Source organism: Mixophyes fleayi, chromosome 3 (genome assembly GCF_038048845.1).
Source record: "Mixophyes fleayi isolate aMixFle1 chromosome 3, aMixFle1.hap1, whole genome shotgun sequence".
Taxonomy (NCBI): domain Eukaryota; kingdom Metazoa; phylum Chordata; class Amphibia; order Anura; family Limnodynastidae; genus Mixophyes; species Mixophyes fleayi.
The window spans coordinates 304,768,719-304,790,243 of NC_134404.1; the positions used below are offsets into that span (position 1 = coordinate 304,768,719).

General features: G+C 38.0%; 1 protein-coding gene across 1 annotated transcript in view; it reads left to right on the plus strand.

The window, feature by feature from the left end:
• Positions 1 to 21,525, plus strand: part of LOC142144756 (uncharacterized) — a 144,812-nt gene that overhangs the window by 19,157 nt on the left and 104,130 nt on the right. Inside the window, exons 6-11 of the mRNA XM_075203921.1 lie at positions 1,457 to 1,537; positions 4,101 to 4,212; positions 6,315 to 6,490; positions 12,804 to 13,025; positions 18,606 to 18,805; positions 20,916 to 21,035. Of these exons, the coding sequence (XP_075060022.1) occupies positions 1,457 to 1,537; positions 4,101 to 4,212; positions 6,315 to 6,490; positions 12,804 to 13,025; positions 18,606 to 18,805; positions 20,916 to 21,035 (911 nt within the window). The remainder of the gene's footprint in view (positions 1 to 1,456; positions 1,538 to 4,100; positions 4,213 to 6,314; positions 6,491 to 12,803; positions 13,026 to 18,605; positions 18,806 to 20,915; positions 21,036 to 21,525) is intronic.

Sequence of the window (21,525 nt, forward strand, 5' to 3'; positions counted from 1 at the left end):
TTTATAGGATCCGAGTATCGCGAGATCCGACAACGGGATTATGAGTCAGAGCCTCAGTTTCACTTTTGAATTTGGCGCCAATACCCGGATCTGTCTCGGATCCGACTCGGATCCGCAACGTTCGGGTGGGCTCGGATTTCATAAATCCGAGTGCGCTCATCCCTAATTCATACCACCTCTGTCTTCCACATTTAAAGTACCTCTCCCTAAAAAAATCTTTCTGGGGTATGTCTCAGCTGGTGGAGGAATTATTGTATGTTTCACCCTCCATGGAATCGGCCTCTGAAGTGGTATAGGATATTGTGGATTTCCTTGTTCTACGTGTATCCCATTTAAACACTTTGAGGTATATTTACTAAACTGCGGGTTTGAAAAAGTGGAGATGTTGCCTATAGCAACCAATCAGATTCTAGCTGTCATTTTGTAGACTGCACTAAATGAATGAAAGCTAGAATTTGATTCGTTGCCATAGGCAACATCTCCACTCTTTCAAACCCGCAGATTAGTAAATATACCCCATTGACTTGGGCATAATTTTTTCTGTCTCTAGCAAGTTTGTTCTTTTTTTTTGTCTATTATTTGCTTTCTATATGTGTCCAGATCAACACATATCATGTTTGATGAGAATATTTATTAGTTCATTAGCACATTTCGTTAGGGCGGTTTCCCATTCCCTTTTAAGATCTTCTGTAGCTAAGACAAAAGCGAAATATAGTTTAGTTATGATTCAAATAGATAATCAGGCCAACCTTTTGTGACATCATCACTTTCTGAATAATTCGTTAGGAAATCCGTCTCTCCACTATTAATCCATCTCTCCTGTCTGCTTTTCAATTCATGACAGATATTAAATAGTTCCATTTTAATAAGAAAGATATTATAGAAAACATATTTAATCATATAACACCACAATTGTATTCCGTGTTATGTATCTTTTTATTATATAAGACCTGTGCGGGTTGAAGGGAAAGGTGAGAAACTCACCAAATTACAGTAATTGAATAGGGTTTATACAACCGCACCAAGTGATCAAATATGTTATCCCATAGATTATGCAATAATCTTTCACTACCCAGGATATTTGTATGTTATATAACTTGCACATGTAGCAAGTAACAATCACATCTAAGGGGAGAAAGAAAAGGAAATGTGTATAGTGGGGCACTCTGACATACTGATCAGTTTAAAAATTAAATACTTTATTGATTATCTTAAAATATGCACAATAACTGGTTCCTCAATAATGATTTTAGCAAAATAAATGAAAAAGTTTAATGCTTAAATTACATGATTTAATCCATAGGTGAGAAAAATGTTGTGATCAAAATTTGCAGATTATCACCAAAGGTGATTTTATTTCTAATGTACTGTATTTACTGTTTAACAAGTGTCATTTCAAGAATAAAAGAAAATCATAACATTTTAGATATTTATTATTTTTTATTTATTTTAATAGACTGTAACAGAAACAGAGTGGTATAAAGGAGACTTTTCTATGAATAAATCAGCAGAACCTTACCTAAAGCATAAAGTACAGGTAAATGGTTGACTATTTTATTTGCTCTAATAATAAAGTAATACATATATGTCTTAAAGATTAAAGCTGCAATGAGTATATAACAGATTTTTTTAGATAGTTTAATTATTTTTGTATTATTATTTTTTATTTTGTATCGCACCACCATATTATGCAGCACTTTCCAGAGAATATTAAATCATGCACATCAGTTCCTGCCTCGTTGGAGCTTACAGTTTAAATTCACTAGCACACACACGTTCATTGAACACACACTTTACAGTAACCTGTCCGTATGTTTTTGGACTGTGGAAGGATATTGGAGCACATGCCACTTGGTGACTGTTTTGTAAAAAACATATGCAGATTTGACTTTACTGGGATGTTTCCAGGTATTGATAAGACTTTTTTTTGTGGTTGATAAATGAGTCTTAGTAGATTTATCAAACCTAAATGGAAAAGTGAATGTTTTGCCCATAGCAAGCAATCACATTCTAGCTAGCATTTATCTAGTACTGTCTAGATAATGATATCTAGATAATGATACAATCTGATTGGTTGCTATGGGCAATAAGTTCACTTTTCCTTTTTAGACGGTTTGATAAATCTACCCCTTAGTGCATAAATTGTTTGATATAAAAACAATATACACTTTGTAGCAGAAACCAGCAAAGCTTTATCTTCCAGAAAATTAATAAAACAAACTATATTTTTTTCTAATTATGTAACTGTACTGAGCATGCTATATATATATATATATATATATATATATATATATATATATATATATATATATATTGTACATAATGACACATATTGTGTTCTACCTTACGTTACATTTTCTATTTATGATGTTGTTTTTTTGTTTTTTGTCCTAATAAGTACTATACAATTTGAAAAATGTAACATTTCTCAATGGTGCATAAATGAAAAGAAAATAATCTTACTTATTTAACAATTGAGAAATATTTTCTACCAGTTTTATAGTGCTTTCTATTTTCTTTGTATTGTGAGGGTCTTTGATGACTCAAACATGTTTAACATGTAATAAACGTTATACCCATACTAAAAGTAAATCCTCTTGCACTGCAGGGGTTTGAATTGCATTTCAGTAACTTCTAATATGTAAGGGGTTAAGATTTAGAAGCCTGAACAAAAAAAACCCTCATACTTTATGCTTGTTTAACGCAGGCTTTGATCTGAGCAGCAGAAAGTATAAGTATTAGGTTAGTAGAGTTATACCACTTTATGACTTGCTATATTGAACTTCATTAAATTTAACAAGCACAATAAAAGACAATGTGATAATGCATCACTGCCTATAGCTTCTTGACCCATTACTCTACTGCACACGCTCGACATATATATACTACTTAATGAATCCTGTTACCTGTACTTTAAAAACACACAGAGAACATCCTTTTTTGTGTCTGTGCACTGTTAATTATCATTCTCACAGAATGGAGACTTTATAACAGTAGATAAATAAAAAAAAAAGACATTGTTTTATAATCAGTCATTCTATTTTCATTCTAATGTTGGACTGCACGCATTTTACTAAATTTGTATTCCTTAAATACTATATCAAATAGTAAGAAAAAAAAATAGGAGATGATTGGTTAGTTTTGTTGTAAACATAAGTTTTTATAGTACATTTTTTATTTTTCTATAAATCTTCACTTATTTATTATGTATAGAGAACACTATGTCTGTAGTTTTGCATTGTTTTAATATAAGTTGAAGTCTCAATTCTGTGTGCAGCTAAAATTAAAAATTATTGAATGCATGTTCAGCACCAGGGCAGGATTTACCACTAGGCAACCAAGGCAATTGCCTAGGGCCCAGCAGCCCCCAGAGGGCCCTCCCAGGGCCGACGGTGAGACCACCCTTTAAAAATGGGCCGCTACTTACGGGCCAGTGCTATGTCCTTGCCCCCACTGACTAAAGTCTGCCAGCCAGCCCCTGAACAGGTGTATATGTTATGCTAAAAAACTATAGTGCTATGGATTTTTTCAGGGAGGGGGCCCCAAACCAGTATCTTGCCTAGGACCCCATGAGGTCTAAATCCGGCTCTGTTCAGCATTAATAACATTTGAACACAATATCAAACAATTAATTTGGTTTAAGGTCTAATGTCACACAAGTGATTAAAACACCAATATTTAAGTGCAATGGTTTATCACTAAGCACTGATACATATTAATGAATGGAGACTTGCTAATAAAGACCAATTCTTGTAATTTTTTAATTGTTATGGGCAGCATGGTGGCTTAGTGGTTAGCACATCTGCCTCATATTACTGGGGTCATGAGTTTGATTTCCAACCATGGCCTTATCTGTGTGTAGTTTGTATGTTCTCCCCGTGTTTGCATGGGTTTCCTCCAGGTGCTCCGGTTTCCTCCCACACTCCAAAAAATTGACCATAGTGTCTCTCTCTCTCTCTTTCTCTCACCAATGGGGCTTGAACTGATGTGAGGGAGTTCTCTGTACAGCGCTGTGGAATTAGTAGTTCTATATGGAGCTGATGATAATGATTGTTCTGCTATACAGTGCTTTCATTCTCACAACTGACATTTTTACACAGGAGAGAAGCTGGGAGAAGAGGCTTCAGCAACTGCATGACAGTAACATAGACAACATGAGCAGCCAAGCGGAAGAACAGATACGTCTTTATAAACAGAACCTGCCCAAGTCAGGTGAACATTAAATTTAATATATACCATACAGGAGTAAGGTCTGTCTCATACTGTGAAATAAGAGTATGCTGGCAACGGACTCCTGTAAAGTATATGCAGTTCATATTAAAGGCCCAATAAATCTAAATGCAAGTAGATCTAAAAGGAAAAGGAAAAGCTCACCATTATATAGTTACTAGCTCCTATATTGACAAGGATACATGTAAAGTAAAACATTCCTATCAGTCAGCAACTGCCCTCGGTAAATCTTCAAAATCACAAGTGTGTACATTGGGCAGCAACTTGAAAAAATACACCCCCACAGTGCATTTTATTTTATGTAAATGTGCCTATTTATCCAGCTTGTACATACATAGATGCTCACCCATACTACAGTTTTTGGAACCCTCTGTGCTGTTGCTGGATTGCCGGTCCAGCTGGAAATGTACATGGTGGAAGGAATAAAAACATTACTATGCAGGGCCTATATTTTGTCACAAACATAGATGAAATACATACGTACACACAATGCAGGTCATGTTTTCTCTTCCATTTTAACATGCATTAAAACCAACTTTGCAAACATCAGTATGTACTTTATTTTCCTATACTACATTGGGCACTTCTGTAAGCAGATGGCAAAGCAACGGTAAATTTTGTGCAATTTATCAGTGACATAGACAATGTCAGTTAATATTTTGTTTTAAGAAGTAAGAGGTGCCTACATAGGACCTTTTACTCTCTATATTACATTGGAACTTGAAATATTTTCGAAAAGTGCAGCATTTATATTAGCATAATGCTAATGCATTTATTTATAACGCAGTAAATATCAAATATCATTGTCACCTTTTCCCTGCATACCACCATCTTTTTGCAGGGCCATCTTGGCAACATTTTGGGCCCCCGGGCAAAGCAGTGCACCGGGGCCCCTATATATATATATATATATATATATATATATATATATATATATATATATATATATATATATATATATATATGTGTGTATGTGTATATATATATATATATATATATAAAAAATTATTATATATATGGGCCCTGCAGCCCAGGGGGGCCCACCGGAGGCACACAAAAAAAAAACCTGAAAAAAAACAAAGACAATACTTACCTTGCGGTCAGCTGGCGATCCGGCTCCCTCCCTGGTCTCCTCCTCCGTCGTGCTCCGCAATAGATGTCTGGCGGGTGTGATGACATCATGCCCGACAATGGGAAAGACGGCCCTGTCTTTTTGTAGCAAAAATAATAATGATCATAAACATAGTGAAAAAGAATAAAGTCTATTTTGAACAGTAAAAACTAAATGTCAACTAATGTGACTGTGAGAGAAACCACAGTAAAGTAAAAATGAGGAAGAACTAATGCACATTTTAAGATTCTGCAGGGGAGAGAATATATTAAAGGGGAAGAGGCACTGAGTACTCTCAACATTGTTTAATGAATGAGAAAAGGAGATGTAGTTCCATCACTAAAATATCCTTCCAATGAGCACTACATAACTTACAGTGGCATTACCCCATTGTGTTCCTAGCTCCATTGACAGTAAGTGTTCCACTGTCTTCATTGACAGTTATTTGCCTATAGAAACTAATGTTTAACTCCTGGGGGTAAATGTATTAACTGCCGAATTTTTCAACTCGCCGCTATTCGGCGAGTTTGCAGTGAAAATTTAAAGCATCAATGGCTTTAAAGGCAAAACAATGCCTTTAAAGCCATTGGGCTAGATTTACTAAGCTGCGGGTTTGAAAAAGTGGGGATGTTGCCTATAGCAACCAATCAGATTCTAGCTTTCATTTATTTAGTACCTTCTACAAAATGAAAGCTAGAATCTGATTGGTTGCTATAGGCAACATCCCAACTTTTTCAAACCCGCAGCTTAGTAAATCTAGCCCATTGCCTCTTTAAATTTTCACTGCAAACTCACTGAATAGTGGCAATATGAAAAAATCGGCAGTTAATACATTTACACCCTAGTTTAGCAGGAAATATACTCAGCGTCATGCCACGCTTTTGTAAATAGGCAAAGTATATCTCCATAATGGGTAGAGTGTGTTATTCTTTAAAAAAAGCACATACTATCTTCCATTACTGTTGAATTACAGGTGATGTTCTAAAATACAAGGAAGGGAAGTCACCCCTGGATGCCCTATACAGGGCTGCAATTGCCTATGCATCAGCAGTTAAACTGAAACCAAAGGACCCCAGATTCCATTTCCATCTTGCCACAGTGCTGGAGGAATGTCACCATGCAGCGGAAATGTATGGCTTAAGAAAAAAAGTAAGTGTGGCTTTCACAGAAATATATGTTGAAAATAGTAAAACTGTTACAAAAAAATTCAATATGTTTAAGAATGCTGTTCTGTTATACTGACATATATATATGTGTATATATCTATATATATATATATATATATATATATATATATATATATATATATATATATATATACACATACATATACACAATGGTCGAAGTAGAAATTTAGGAGTGGCGGTGTGAAGGCATATCATATACACCCCACCACTGTATATTTTAAAATGTGTTTCGTGTAGTGTAATTATATAAGTCTTATTCTTAGAATCCTAAATATGATAGATTTATATTTCATAGCTTTATAAAACAATATCGCTTTTGTTAGATGGTCTTTTAATTAGAATTAACAAGACACTGATGGATGTATATGTAAAATGTAAAAATTTGTCTAAAAAAATGTAAGGCAAACTTAGAATTTCATAAAACTACAGAAAATAAAAAATTAGCTAATCTTATGCAGCCAGTTTATTTGGTTTTGATTTTGTATTATTCTTTACAGTATCATTTTGATTGCACTATTAATTTTTGAATTCTCTGCCACATCTGCTGGAAGGCTATTCTATGGTTCTATCATCTACCACTTTGTAGAGGCAAAAATTATAGCCGATCCTAATCATCATCTGAAGGGGACCTTTTAAGTGTCAACCATAATGGCTATTAAATCCAGTTGGATGATGACCACATCTAACCGTGCATCTTGTCATCATCCAACCACACAAAGTCTGCCTTCTACGATACGGACATTCTGTTGGCTCATTAGATTTGGCCATAGGCGTGTATGTATGTGCATCGGCAAATTTGAGATTTGACCGTGACCAGGCCCTTTGGTGCTAACTTGAAGCCTGATGTGTGTATGTATATGCAACTCAAAATACTGTGTAACCATGTGGCTCCATCAAGAGACGCTGAGGGTGTATCTTCATGTAGCTGGAGTTTAGGTGCTGCTATTATGATAGCCTGTAGCTTGGTAGGGGTTGTTTTCCAAGGGAAATCCGTGTGTTTTGTTTCCCTGCTGTCGCACTGGTGCTAATTAATTATTTTAGAGGGTAGAAACACAATTTTATTTATTTTCTATAACGGAAGAAAATGAATGATGATGATTATTCTCAGCATCAGCTTGTATCCTTTAAGATCCGCAACATAAAAGAACATGCTCAGAAAAAACAAATCTGTTTTTTGAGGGCTGCAGTTTGACGTCCATTTCCAAATCAGACCCATTGTTTGCAGGCAACAGGTTTACTTTGACACAGTTTTGTAGATAGCAAAACGTCTGTCAAACACATATACAGGCATAAATGCTTTGTGAGAAACTAGAGATATAAGGATATAATTAGAGATGGGCGGGCTTGGTTCCCCGAGAACCGAACCCACCCGAACTTTGGGTATCCGAGTACCGAGCCGAGTAAGCTCGGTACTCTGCCGCCGGTTCGGAATCCAAATCGAGGCCGAACGTCATCGTGACGTCGTCGGATCTCGGGGCTCGGTTCTCGCGATACTTGAAGATTATAAATACACGCCTCCACAGCAATCCCTCGCCATTTGACAGAGGGAGAGAGCAGGGTGTAGTCACAGGCTGATTAGAGCAGGGACAGAGAATACAATATTCTGAATACAATTGTGCTAACAAAAATCGCTATAGAAGAGAGGAGGATAGAGGAGTTTTTTGTTTTTTTTCAATATTTGGCACTCAAAGCGCTTTTTGGGTGTCACACATTATTTTGCCTAAATATTTCTGGCTGTCAAAATTACTATCTGTCAGCAGTATCTACCAAATAATTTTTAGCACTCCCCAGTTCTTTTGGGGTGTCCCCCATAATTGTGCATAAATATTTCTGGCTGTCAAAATTACTATCTGCCAGCAGTATCTTACCAAATAATTTTTAGCACTCTACAGTGCTTTGGGCTCAGAATGGATTCAAAGCAGTCCACATATGATCAGAATGAGCAACCAGGTTCTGTCACCAGTCCAGATGTTAGTGTTCCCAGTACGTCATCTGGGCAAGGCGATGTCAAACTACACAGTGTTTCGAAATCAGTTCAATAAAACCAAAACAAAAAAAATAAATTACTGTGTTGAAGCGAAAAAGAAGTGTTACTGAGCAAAAGTTAAGTGCCGATAAAAAAAAAATTGCCAACATGCCATTCTACACACACAGTGGCAAAGAGAGAATGAGGCCTTCGCCTTTCTCTATTAGTGGCAGATCCAAAAATGTTAACGAGCCTTCTTCTTGTACGGTCACTCGTGACCAAGCAAGACCAAGTAATTTGGAGTCTAAAAGTGGTGCACAACTACTGTTACGCATCAAAGCCAAGCTGCAATAAAACAGTAAGGCATTAGAGGATAATGTATGCTCTGAATCAGAAATGACACCAATCCCTGTGGAGAGTCCATCCACCAGTGGTATGTCTAATCGTGAGCATTATGTTAGTGACAGTGTATCCATAATGAAGGGTCCTTTCAGCAGTTCTGCTGATGTGTGCCTTAACAGCCCGAGTGTAGCCGGTGATACACCAATTGAGGATGCCACTTTGGAATTAGAAGAGGATGAGGAGGAGATTTGTGTAGGTGATGAGGGCACTAATAATGATGTTGATGATTATGATGCAGACAGATACCAAATTGCCTTTCTCCATTTATTTTTATACTCTAATTCTACAGTCTATGCAGGCTGCTTTTTGTCTATGCAACTACAAGTGGAGGGCGGGGGGGGGGGGCATAGACAGCCACCAAACTACCTTGGTCCATTTATTTTGTATATTGTTCAGTCTGTGCAGGCTGCTTTTTTTCTATTCAACTACAAGTGGAGGGCAAGGGAGGGGGGGGGTCTAGAGAGACTAAAACCAAACTGCCTTTGTCTATTTCAATTAATATTGTACAGTCTATAACGGCTGAATTTTTGGGGTTTTTCAACAACTGGAGGAGGGCCTATAGAGACAGAATGCAAACTGCCTTTTTCCATTTCTTTACATATTTAACTATAAGTGTAGGGTGTAATATACATCCAAAGACGATGACTGCATTGCCAATATGCATAGATGGAGAGGAAGACAATCTGTTTTGTGTGTAGAATTAATGAAGGCCTAGCTACCAGGAATTAAACTGTTTTTTTGATAATTTATTAGCTTTACAATTAGATTACTTATCTATGAAACAGGTGGAGCACTAAATTGGGTTATTTTAGGCCCAAAAACATTGATTTTCAAACAAAATAGCAAAACAAAACCAAACAAAACCAAAACCAAAACACGCAATGGCGGTTTTGCAAAACCAAAACACGACGGTAATCCAGATCCAAAACTGAATACAAAACCAAAACACGGGGGTCAGTGAGCATCTCTAGATATAATAGTGGAATATCAGTCATCAAATTATGACTTATTTTTCATGTCATGGCTCCGTATAGACCACTATAGACCAATTAAGCTGGACATACTTGTATAATTATCTGTGCTTTAAGACACAAAGCAGAACAGGTGAATGGTTTATTTGCATCAGTCATGTACTTTTTAATCTCTTGCAAGAAACGATTTCAGTTACCGTACTTGTTTTTTCCTTCATGTTGGGGTGATTTCCTTACTACATCAAAAAGTGACACTTTCACTGACCTTCTCTTCATCTTGAAATTGTTACTCTTGTTAAATAAATGAAATATTGTAATGATGGAGTATAAAGGATTTCAAAGACAAGAGCACAAAAGTAATCCAGATGATCAACATCAAACATGGTTAATTGTTGCTGTGTGTAAGAAAATGTAATCCATACTTAGAGAATTTTCTACTTTCTGATTAAAGAGTTTTTAAAATAACAGACACACTTTTGAGATCTGCATTGAGATAAGGACTGCTAGTATAAATCACAGGGATATAACCACATGTCAGTGGCACAAAATAACAGGATATGGCAAGATACAGAGCTATATCTGGTTTCTCTATAATTTGTATCCGGTATCAAAACAAATTCAAATGTTTATTTGCAAAAGATTGGATATGGTTTAACCCTGAAATTCATTTTGTGTTTGTTTTGTCATGGTTCTCAAAAGTGTCTGTCCTATTATTGGTTGCAAACCAGCTCCTTACTATGGGTCACTTTCAGTACAGAGAATAAACACATGGGATGTAGAGGTGGTCAGAGTCTGATTTGTAGGGTGATATTGATGTGGGGTAATATGACAGCATGATTTATGTGTGAAGAGTTTACTGCCACTAACTATTGAAAGGAAATGTTTTAGATAAAGGAACTAACAGGGGCTTTTTTGCCCCTTTCCGAAGGTGCTTTAGTTTCTCTGTAATGCAAATGCCATGGGGTCCATTTGTCATGGGATGTCTACACCTTCCATGTCTGTGTTATTTTCTCAAAACTTTTACCACTCTATACTGTTGTGATTCCATGTACTGTCCTTTGTCACTGTTTACTACTCTTTGAAGCTGTTTAAGAATTGAACAGATAAAGCGTACCTGGACATTATAGGTGCATTGTTACTTTATGGAGGGGGCAAATCCATTTGTAATCAGAATTTGTTTTTAAAAGTAAGAAGGTGAATTACTTGCAGGCTATTTATACATACGAGTAACTTATAAACAGAATGCGTCTTATGTACATCTGAGGACTTTTTATTCATCACCTGTTTCTCGCAGTTTATTGTACTTTTTAATCCTTGGCACAGTCTATACACCAGCAGATTGGTGTATTATGTGTATTGTTATTTCATGTTATTAGGTATATTTTGCCCTTGCTATTACCTGTCATATTGTGTAAAAGTAGCACGACAGGATGGAAAGTTGTTTTAGATAAGGTAGTTGAGTTAACCTTTTGTTATGAGGTATGGCATAGATCTGGGCAGCTATTAATTAGAACAATATCTGAGTGATTGTTAAGATAGCTAGCTGGCAGCACAAGTTAGTTATCTAAGTCAATAGGTAATCTAGGAGGTAATTAGGTTAGAACTTCCAGATTATGTACAATGTGTCTCCACAGTACTATACTGGCTGAAATAGCATTGGCAAATGTATCAATATAAATGTTATTGTATCAAAATGTATAACAGACTTAGATCGTGTAATGCTGTAGATGCAATGTGCCAAATGTCTTAATGTTTCATGTAAGTGTGAAGTGTCATTCCCTGATGTAATATTGCCACCCTTTGTTAAGTGTATCCAGCCAAATAGTTAGTTCAGTCAAGCCATTCCATTGTATAATTAAGGTAACAGAGACAGTGGGCATGATTCATCAAGGCACGTATCTGCCGACTTTGAGCATATCGTACACAAAATCACAGGTAGAAAACAAGAGGGGCCTTCCAAACTCAAGGGCACGAAGCCATGACTGAATCAAGCCCTATGCACATCAAATTTACTTGTTTTCTGCTGTATCTCTTGCTTCAGCAAAAGGGCTAGTCTGAGGCACAATCGGTAGTGATGACCGTCTTGTATGCATGCTATAACATGTGTTTGCGATCTGGAGCAACTGTAAAAATTACTTTTATGCTCAGCAGACATTAAAAACATTCTAATAAATGTGTTGCATAGGGGAAAAAATAACATTACTGTTTTAACGTTAATGCCTGTTATGTTATGGATATAACTGGGCAGCACACTGTCCTTGCCTGTCACTGCCAAGCGGACCTGCACATAGTGTGCAGCCGCCGGCAGCCTTAGATGTCAGAGAGGGGGTGGGGCCTAAATCGTCCCGGGTACAACAATTTTCTAGATCCGCCCCTGGAGAGATGGGAATGAATGTGTATTAGCTGGGGTAGGTAATGAGAGAGTGGAAAAGAACAACTAATTCAAATGGTGCAGGGCAACGGAAGAGATGAAGGATATGTTACCGCCCCCTGGCTGGGGTTAATAGAGTAGGCAGTTCTGTAGCTCTCACGCAACGAAATCCTGGATACTAACAGATGGATACAGAAGGTCCAGCAACCAAACACAGATGGTAACAGCAATCAAAATTAAGCTCAGTGGGCAGATGATGAAGCAGCAATGACAGTTAAGCTCTGTGGGTCCCACAGTTGTACAGAGATGATATTTCAGTAGATCCTAAAACAGCCTTGTTTTTTGGTGTGAAGTTGATCCTCAGTACTGCTGTGATGTTTCCAACAGTATTCAGAAATATCCAATGTGTGTGTGTGTGTATGTGTGTATATATATATATATATATATATATATATATATATATATATATATATATATATACACACACACCTTTACCTGTAGCACAATTTTCTTGCTGTATTTTTTAATTACATTTTATCTTTCATTTATAACTTGTGCATTTCAGAATGAAGACAGTGGACATGATTTTAGCAGGGCCAAAGCTATAGGCAAAGATGAAGAAATACAAGCAATCTGCAAGCTACATGGCTTTTGTGGAACATTGAGCTTGGAGCAGCAATTGAAGACTTTAGACCTGGAATATCATCAGCTGAAAGAGCAGGGCCAATCAAGCAGGGCCGAATATATCCAGAATCTCTATGCCTGGAAGTCCAAGCAGTCTGGCAAGGTGACGTATTAATCGCTATGCCAACAGGATTGCTTTCTTCCCTGTGTACTAAGGAAATGTATTATCTGTGATATCAATTTAAAATCTGGTCTCATATATTCAGAGACCTCTGTCATGTGTTGGGAGTTGCATGCTATATTTGGTGTCAAAAGAAAATGTGTCAAATATTTGTTAATGATTTAGGGCCTGATTTATTAAGGCACATATCTGGCGATTTTGTGTGTACAATACGCAATTACCAGAACTGGACCATGTGCAACAGAATGCAACAGCATTCAATTCACCTTCTGGTACAAAGAACACTTGTGACAGCCTACGATTTTGGGTAGGGCACAGTGGTGGGGAAGGGGCTATATGGATTTTAGAGGCATTCCCCTACAAATACGCCTGTTTCAAACTCACGCAAATTATGCTGTTTTTGTGACGTAAGTATTGCACCTGCTCCGGGTCTAGTCTAACTCACGAATGAGGACTGAACAGAGCATTCACAACCTCACCATCTAATGTGAGAATAGTCTATTCACCTGCATACTGTTATGATTCCTAGCGATTTCAGGAAGCAGCAACAGAAGTATAATAAACCAAATGTCTTTATTCAGGCAAAATGCACAAACAAGGATTCAGTTTGTGGGATATGCATATTTCCAGGTAGCAGTATAGTATAAACAGGTATAACTCAAATCCACAGATATGAACAGGTGTGATCAATGGCAGGAAAGTCCACAGAGCAACAGGTTCCAAGTAATGACAGATACAGTTGAATAGCAGGGACAAGTATAATGAGTTACCCCAATCCAGGAGGCACAAGGCTGTCCAGGGAAGCAGACAAACTGAGTCCAGTGACCAAGCAGAGATCAGGGTAAGCAGAATCCAATAGCCAGGCAGAGGTCAGGGTCACAAACAAATAAGCATAGTCCAGTAATCAAGCCGAGATCAGGGCAACAGGCAAACAAACAGGGTCCAGGAATCAGGCAGAGGGTCACAACAGGAGGTCAAACAGCAGCTAATCAAAACTGGAACAGGGATTAACAGGAGACAAGCAGCAGCCAGGTGGTGCCATTTAGTCCAAAGGATTGGTCATAGTGGTGTTTGCTGAAAGTTAGAGGATTGTTGTATACCAAAGAGTTAGGTGCATTATATTAGATTTTACAAGCACTGCATACTTGTGTGATTGTTGAAATTGTCTCTGATGTTTTTCTTCTTTCCATTTTTTACTTTTAATACATGAGTCTGGACATTGCCAATGCTTCTCTGTTTTTATATGTTATGTGTGTGTTGTATAGTTCCTACATGCTTGCATACATGTACATTGTGGTTGTGGGCAGGGCCGCCAAGAGAAATTTTGGGTCCCGGTACAGCAACTTCATGGGGCCCCATTATAGTCAACTAGAAGGGAAAACCACCCTGACAAAGGGGTGTGGCCATACCATTGGAGGTGTGGCTGTGTGTCATTGAGGGCGTACCTAGGAGCTAAAAAGTGCAAGGCAAGGAATTATTTAATATATCCTCATTAGAGGATACAATCATTTGGTGCTACAGGGCTCCCATAGTCTAGGGACAGAGCCCTTTAGCACTGTCATTACAGAAATTCCCAGCAGCTTTATTCATACATGTACCATCTGCCCACATGCTTTACACACACATACCCACTCTGCTAAGCAGCTTTGCACACACATGCAATCTCTGCCTAACAGCTTTACACACACATACCCCCCTCTGCCCAGCAGCTTTATTCACACATGCCCCCCTTTGTCCACATGCTTTAATCACACATGCCCCCTCTATGCCCAGCACCTTTAATTACACATGTCCCTCTATACCCAGCACCTTTAATCACACATTTCCCCCTCTGCCTAAGAGTTTTAATAACAATATAACACATGCCCACTCCCCAACATATCACCCCTTTCTCTTACGTTTTCTCCACTGCACAGCCCACAGGAGCATGAAGACATCCAGCAGCCCACCTGCACTGGGTGTCATGTGACTGCAGCAGTCACATAACCTGCTGATTTCACAATGACAGGGATCTAGACACTACCTAATAGAGATGGATGCAGCCTGTGCGGTCCCTGCATTGACTGTCACAGCGCACTTGACAGCCTATGCAGGGATTGCATAGACTGTCTACCCGACAGCCCCTCCCCTCCCAAGTAACAAAACAAAAATCAAAAAATGAAATTATTAAAAGAAGAAAAAATCCTGCTAATCTGCAGTGCGGGCCCGGGCATCGGTAATCAGTACCTGCCCCCCCCCCCCTCTCGGTGCCCCTGGTTGTGTGCTTTAAAAGGTTTTTAAATATTTTGTCTATTTTTTACTATGTGTACTCTTTATAAGACTTTTCTGGCTACAAAAAACATGGGATTTCATCAAAATAATTAAAAACAAACCACACGTGCAAATACATTTTTAAAAAAAACATCATTCTGGTGATTATATATTGCACCTAATCACTGTTTGTCGACATGAATATTCAGGGGAAAATTAACAATGTGTATATTGTATGTAACCTTGTAATGTAATGTCAACAGTCTTTTGAAAGTAACCAGGCCCAGGGACAGATAGCATCTCTGGGGATTTACAAATAAATTGTGATGATGATGTGTAAAGCAATCTTGCCAGCCAGGCAGAATTAGCAGAGGTGTGAAGTCCTGCCTTTTGACATTCCAGACCTATCTCAGGACATCTATAACTCATTTCCAAAAGCCCTGTGTCATTCTGGTAATCAATCTGCCCTGACATTGAGAGAGTTAATTTCCAAAGGTGAGGTTGGGAGCAGTGTGAAAAGTTAAAATCCGTTGCCTGATCCAGTAATATTGTTCATTCTATGAGGAGACCTATGTATCTAGGTTGGACTGTGCCATCTTTCCCAAAGTGCACTCCTCTCACGCCAAGTCTCAAACTAGCAAGTTAGTGACTCTGGTTTTATTTCCTATTTTATTTCTGAAACTTATTTGTGCAACTTATTGTGTATGTCTAGTTATTAACTGTTTTATACTAAAGCCTTGGAAACATTTTGCGGATTAAATACATTTAGTCTAGCATATTCTCCGTGATTCTTTGGGAACTTACCAAGCCAAGTGAGGCTACTGCTGCATGTGTATGGGATTTAAGTGTGTAATATTAATAAGTGGTTTTGGTGAACTCAAGGACTCCATAGTAAATCCTTTGTGGTGGCAGAAAAGGTGTATTCATTGGTAAGTGACCAAGGTAATTCCAGTCACAACCAGCTGTTTCAATTTTCTGTATCTGAGGCAGGCTGGGCATTCGTGACAATTATTTTCTCTGGGCCCATTTGCCCCTTGGGTTGACATTAGATGTTGTTTCTTCCTTCACTTGACTTGTTACCCGTGATGTGATTAGCAACAGTGGGGCTGAAGCAATGGGCATTTGGCAAGCAGAGGGTGGTGGAGCAGCAGAGGGCATTTGGGCTGGATAGGGCAATGGGGCTGAAGAGAGCAGTGGGGCTGTGGGGTAAACTTAGGGAGCATAAGAAAGGTAAACTTTGAGGGCAAGGAGGGTAAAGTTTGTGAAGACAAGGAGGGTAAAGTTTGGGAGGACAAGGAGGGTAAAGTTTGGGAGGACAAGGAGGGTAAAGTTTGGGAGGATAAGGAAGGTAAATAGTCAATTTACAGTAAGGGCATGCCAAACTCAAGCGAATGCAGCCACGTCCGAATCAAGCTCTGGGTATCACAAAGTTACTTGTTTTTCTCACATACCGTATTTCCCCATGTATAAGACGCACCCTTTTACCCCAAATTTTGGGTCTAAAAAAAAGGTGCGTCTTATACAATGCAAGTTCCACTTACCTGATTGAAGAAGTCAGCATCCGGTGTGAGGAGTCCCCGCTAATCAGCGCTAATCAGCTCCAACAGCTCCAGCAGCTCCAGCGGTGTTCAGCATGTCAGCCGTTACAAAAGGACCTTCAGGTCCTGCAGGCGCCTCCCACAGTGTCGGCGCTGTCAGTCACATGACTGACAGTTCCGATGATCGCTGCTGCAGATTCCTCTCTGTTTCCCCTACAAAAGCTGCACAGTCTTGTTGACATTAGACACGCTTGGGGCAAGACTGTGCAGTAGTGCTCATTGCCTCACTGCCTCATTGCCTTATTGCCTTATTGCCTCATTGCCTCACTGCCTCACTGCCTCATTGCCTCATTGCCTCATTGCCTCATTGCCTCACTGCCTCATTTTGGTGTGAATGTGTAAGCTGCTCTAGTGAATCACAAATTACAAGCTACAGTGTGTTCTGTGACAAATTGCAGGCTCCTCCATAGTATGCTCTGTGTTAAAAATTAGAAAGAGCCTTTTGATTCCTCCTGCTGCACATTGCATTGAGTTCAATAACTTTATATAACTTTTTTTGCATTTTGGGCCCCAAAATTAAGGTGCGTCTTATACATGGGTGCGTCTTATACTTGGGGAAATACGTTATTTCTTGCTCCAGCTACATGGCTAGTTTAAGTCCTGATCAGTAGTGATGACAGTCTCATATGCTTGCTATAACATGTGTTTGCAAACAGGAGCAACTGTAAAAATGTTTTTTTTATGTTCAGAAGACATTAAGAACATCCCAATAAATTTATTTAATGGAGATTTTTTTTTTTACTGCTTTATCATGTCTTTATTTTTAACTGGTGACATAAATTCTATATTTGTTTTTTTTTCCTGTGCATTGTTTTGCAAGTTTAAAATCCATATACTCTTTGCACATATCCTGTAGTGTCTTGTGTAGCAGAGCATAGCAGACCTATAACCGAATTCATCAGCGTACATATCTTTAGATACATTCCTTGATGAATTTGTGTGCAGACCTGATTTACATGCATTTTTAAACAGACACACGTTGCGCTCAGTATGCGTGCCTTTATTAATCAGGCCCTACGTTTGCTTTGCGTTCCTTAATGATTCAGGCCCTTACTCTCTACCTGTTGCATAGCTCTCTATCTGTAGCATATGAAAAATATGTTCTATATATTGTCACAAGATCAGGTTTCCTGGGGTTTAACGGCTGCACTTCACATGCATCAGACAAGTATATCACACCAGTCCAGTGTCTTGGTTCAAGCAGCCGCAGCTGTTTTATTTAGCAGCTCCAAAATATAAACAAAAGACCTAGCCTGTCCAGCTTCTAACTAATGCAACATAAACACCATCTCTAAAGTGATGGACCTAGTGTCCCACAAATACAAAAGAACAGAACTTACTGGTAACAAATTGCAGTGTCTCTCAGTATGCATCTGACCTTTGAGAGACTGAGGCAAGTGACATTTTACCAGCACCACACAGGTGCAGCTCATGATTACCAGCAAAGTGTTTAGTAGGTTGGAACCCCTAGTATGGGCCTTATGAATGGAGCCCACCCTTCTCTCTCCATTCATAACCCTTGGAACCTTATATTGGCCTTTCCTACAGCCGAAAATACTCTTTGGGAAGCTCTTTCCTAAACATAAACAATCTCCCTATAGGCTTAATAATTTTAAAAAGTTAGTTGACATTAGTGAGAATGTGGCTTTTAATCACCTTGAATTTATCCAGCTCTGCCACATCTTATCTTTATCGTCTTCTTAATTTCTTATAGACCGGAGGGTTTTCACTGGATGAGGAGAATCCATTAGCCCAGGCTTTCCTGAAGTATAAAGATGCTCTGTCTCTGGATCCTCATAACTGGCAATACAATATTCATGTGGGCAGACACTTGTTGCTACAGAAACAAAACAAAGAAGCACTGGTTTTCTTACATAATGGATTGGCGCTGCGACCAGCATCAGCCATCGCCAGGTGACATGATGTTTTCCTTGCAACTTCTTATATGTGAAATGCTACTGTCATATAGTTGTTAACCATAATTATACTTGACCCTGAATGCCATCCATTTAGAGCATTTGAAAATCCAATAAATCCAATAAAAATACAAACAAAATAGATAGTATAATTATGTATGAACATTTTCATTATAACTATAACACAATACAAACCAGAATTACTGGTTATTTTGGAATAATGTTTCATTCATATCCATTTTTTTATTACAAATATTTGATTATTTGTAAGGGATAAATGTGGAAATTTACTGTACTCATATGCATTTGTCTACATATGAGGGTCTGTCTTTATCAAATCTACCTAAATATTTCTTGTGTAAGACAATGGCTAAATTGCCTCTGGAATATGCAGAGCTTCAGTTTTATTGTTTTTAAGGAAAATCAAGGTTCCTGTCCAAGCCCCCATTATCCTTATTTAATGTGCATAACCATGTTATGAGTGTTACATTGTATATTTCTCCTGGTATTTATGCTAAACATGTCAGGCTTATTTAATAAATTTAGTTTTTTTGTGATAAATAGATTTATTCTTTAAGTTTGTCTTACACATGACGCAAGCTATACCCTATTGAGAACTTAACATGGAAAATCCAAATTTACCATCATCTCACACCATACAGTAACAGTGACTCATATTACCCTCTGCAGTTGTGCACAAGACAATGGAATTGGTGCAGTTTTGCTACATAAGGCTAGGTACACACTGAAGGATTTTCCGACCAACATGTTACCTACAACAACTTTACCTTCGACCGAAGGTCCGATCACTCTAGTCACGTATTAGGCAATTAAAGAAAGACTAACCGTCCAGGCAGCAACTTTTCTCAGCCATATTGTCGTGAGCAAAGATTTTAATTTTGTACACACTGAAACGACTTATGAGGTCCATGTAACAATATCCCCAAGAAATTTAAATAAAGGGCAGAGCATGTTCAATAGTAACCAGTAATAATTTTCAACTGTTATTTTTTTCTACAGAATTCAACAATAAATCTATTGGATTTAAAATGTGTGGTTTATTCTGTATATTTTACAAATATATGCATTAGCAAGTAAATAAAGGTTCATGTACATGTAAAGGTTTACAGAACACAAGTGCAAGATGCATTACCATTTACACAGGTGTAATAATATGCAACCAGACATATATAAAATACACATCTATAGGAAATACAAAAGTGGGTTATATGCAAAAAATTATATCATTATGCAGGCAGACAAATACACATTTTGCATTTTTATGAATGTGTATTACGTGTACAATAAAGTGACAAATAGTTGTAATTATGGAGGCAGACATAAGCAGTACACATATAAATAAAACAATGTTTCTTTTTATACCACTACACTGACAAAGGTTTATAATTAATCTGGCAGATATATGCTGTACGCATTAATGCAATATATACCTGCTACTTCTTTACCGCTAAAAGCACCTAACTACCAAATGAGTGACGTACGGATACCGCACGGGACTGGTACAGGCATCAGAAATTAACATACACATGCCCTCATAGGAGTCGCAGCTCGAGGAACTTTCGGCAGTTGCTCGTGGATCGATCGGAAACTTATACACACTACATGATGGTTAGGTGGTTGGTCAGAAAATATTACACAGAACGACCAACCAAATGAGCCGACAATCGACACTTTGGAATGACTTTCGACCATCGTGTCACTACACACACTGACTCGGCTTCCGATCTGCTGATTTGCACGATTATTGGTTGAAAATGCTCCAATGTGTACCTACCCTTACTCCTTTTACTGTGTTAGAATAATAGCTAGGAGTGGTACTTCACTGGATAGAGAACATTGTAGGCCTTGTGATGCCTATCAGAAGACTATTTCTACTACATGATTGCCACGCTGTGCAACATTTTACAGAACAGTGATGCTTACACTTAGGATGTAAGGTAATTAAATACCCTCCCTGTAATTGCAAGCAAATAATCCTCAATTATGGGAATTTAAAAACGTTTTACAGCTTGAGTTGTTAAAATTAAAAAAATATTTTACGAGTATGCACTGTAGACCAATTAACTTGTGTTTGTCTTCTGGGTTAGGTGCTATGTTGGTTTAGCTCTCATAGAGCAAGAAAATGGTGCTGCAAGAATACAAGAATCAATCATTTATCTGCAACAAGGCCTGGAAAAGCTGCTCATTGAGCTGCTTGCACTAGACAGGTCTGTGAACACTTTATATTCCAATAAAAATACTAATCCAGAGTTGATTGAGTGGATATTACAGGTCTCCTGTAAATGAGATGAATACATTTAATTTTCTGGTTTGCAAATCTTGCATTAACTCCAATAGCCATATAGGAGTCAAAAAGGAATTTTTATTTACGCTGTGAAGCTATATTGGCAATCGTTGCACTGGGTGTTTAGTTTTGCCTTCCTCTGGGTCAACCCAATTAGAATTTTTGACATTTTTAACTTGATGGATCTGTGTCTTTTTTTCAACAGTGCTAACTATGTAAATTTATGTAACTAACTCCATTTTCATGACCGTGTATGCAGAGTATCTCTCAGTGCAGAAATTGTATGCATGACATACAAAAAAAAAATTGTAAAATAGAAACTGGAATCGAAAATACACTCATACATGCCAACTCTCCTAGAATGTCTGCAAAGCTCCCTATCTGACTCTCTAGAAAGTCTGCAATTCTCCCAG